This window comes from Pterocles gutturalis, unplaced genomic scaffold, assembly GCF_000699245.1.
Source record: "Pterocles gutturalis isolate BGI_N339 unplaced genomic scaffold, ASM69924v1 scaffold7619, whole genome shotgun sequence".
NCBI lineage: Eukaryota > Metazoa > Chordata > Aves > Pterocliformes > Pteroclidae > Pterocles > Pterocles gutturalis.
In genome coordinates, this window is record NW_010130528.1 from 17775 (window position 1) to 20003 (window position 2229).

A 2229-nucleotide genomic window follows, 5' to 3' on the forward strand; every position below is an offset into this window, starting at 1 on the left:
TGGCGTGAGGGTGGGTTTTGGGGTGTGGGGAGTGGCATCCTACAGAAGCACAAGCCCCACCACTGCCACGACCATGAGGAGCCCAGCCAGAATGCAGATGCTGATGAAGAGCGCTGGGAGGAGGTGGAGGTTGGGTTCAGGCTCTGTTTCGGGGCCTGGGAGCTGTGTCTCTGTGTGAGCAGCTGTTTTAGTGCCCAACCTGGCGTGAGGGTGGGTTTTGGGGTGTGGGGAGTGGCATCCTACAGAAGCACAAGCCCCACCACTGCCACGACCATGAGGAGCCCAGCCAGAATGCAGATGCTGATGAAGACGATGTCGCTGGTGTCCTGGCTCTTAATTTCCCGGGTATCCGCCGCTCCCCCCTCCCGCTGCTGGGCATCCACCAGGTTTTCTGCCTGGCTGAGCCTGGATGGGTTGGGTCCGGCAATGAGGGTGACCGAGGCTTCCTTCCTCTTCGGCTCACACTGCACCTCGTACTGGTGGATGTCCTCCCGGTCACCCACTGAAAAATCGATGTAGAGGGTGCTGACGATGACGGAGGTGTTGTTGCGTTTCTGCAAGACAAGGGTTGGGGCTCGTCAGGGCTTTGTGCAGCTCGTTTTCATGGGGGTTTGCAGGGCAGCTGGCCACAAATCAGACCAGCATCTACTGGGAAGATGGGAGGGGGACTGGGAATCCCTCTCTGCAGCCAGTATGACCAGCACGGGGCTAACCATCTCCTCAGCCTGCTCTAAAGGCAGGTTTGCCAGGTGCTTACCTGGGATTCGGTGCTGCAGGTGTCGAACCTGGTGTGTATTTTAAAGTTCCCGCCGACCACCTGGGCCACACAGGAGGGGGACCCCAGATAAATCCTGTTCCTCTCCAGCTGGGCCAGGGACTGCACAGGGATCTGGATGTGGAAGTCCGTGCGGGTGCAGCTGACATTCATGGGCACAACTGGCGGGACAGAAAACAAGGTGGAGGTGTGTCGGGAGGGGATTTCCTCGGGCTGCAGCAACTGACGGAGTTCCGTGCAGAGCCACAGCCACTTGCAAAGCTCGCTGCACCAGCACACACAAAGCAGGTGACCAGCAGCACTGGGATTAGCGGGGACTTTGGCCACAGGAGTTTCCCTGCATCTTGCAGAACGTGGCGTTCTGCTGTAGGACTCGCAGGAGGAGAGGAGTTTTCAGGGAAAATGGAGCAGAAGGCATAGTTTTAGCCCTGTCCCATGTCGAGGTCAGACACAGCGGGCTCCCCGGCACTGCCCTCTGCTTTCTGCCCTGGGGAGAGACCCCAACACCAAACCCCGCAAGTTTTGGCCGTTAGTCCTCCTCCTTCCCAGCTCTCTGTATGACACCCAAGTGCCACCATGGGCATGTTAGACCACGAGAGCTTTGCTGATGGCTTGTTGTGGGCACAGAGCTCCCCTACACACTGCAACACCCCTGCAAGACAGATGCTGACAGCAACGGAAGGGAGGAGACGCATCTCGGGGGGACCCCATGCATGCCCCAGAGCGATGCCACATGGCTGCCACATGGTCCTGGGAAGGGTCAGCCAGGTCCCCAGCCCCGGGGCATCCTCCTGGGGGACAGCCCAGCCCAGGTCCTGCCCTAAGTATCATCAGCCCCCCACCACCCCCAGAATGTTATTTTTGATGAGAAGCTGATGAACAGTGTGCAGAGGGAGCTGCTGTTGAGCTGCCCACGATGCCGAGAAGAAGAGCGAGGCAATGCGCAACTCAGCCCCTCTCCATCGCTCTCCTGGCATCGCATTTGGCCCCACTGGATGCAGAAAGCATCCATGCAGGGCAAGAAACAAGGAGAAAAATGCCCCCCTCTTTAAAGTTAATCCTCGCTCAGCTTGAACCAACCGCTTGGGCAATATGAATTATTGAACTGTTCCAGCTCCCTCTGAATCTTGGCCTTACGAAACTGGTAAGATGCAATAAAATCATTGGGAAAAAACAGTGTCACTTTGCTCCACTTAGTGCATTATAAAACCATTAGAAGATTTACCAAATAACTAAAGTGCATTAGATCAAGAGGAAGAGGAGGAGGAGGAGAAAATGGATCCTCTCTCCCGGCATGAAGGCTTTCATTCAAATTACCATAAATCATATGTGCCCAGCCCACGCTATGCTCTTCTGTGGGCCTGAAAGGAAAATATTTGCATGGCTGAAGAGCTGTGCATGTGGATGTGGAGGCTGAGGGCTGCCGAGGAAGCCGGTGGTGGGGAGAGGCTGGT

General features: G+C 56.4%; 1 protein-coding gene across 1 annotated transcript in view; it reads right to left on the minus strand.

The window, feature by feature from the left end:
* Positions 1–239: 239 nt before the first annotated feature.
* The window catches only part of CDCP2 (CUB domain containing protein 2), a gene marked incomplete at its 5' end in the record, with an annotated part of 4262 nt that continues 2272 nt past the window's right edge, over positions 240–2229 (minus strand). The window contains 2 exons of the mRNA XM_010080251.1: positions 240–554; positions 758–936. Coding sequence (XP_010078553.1) covers positions 240–554; positions 758–936 — 494 coding nt within the window. The remainder of the gene's footprint in view (positions 555–757; positions 937–2229) is intronic.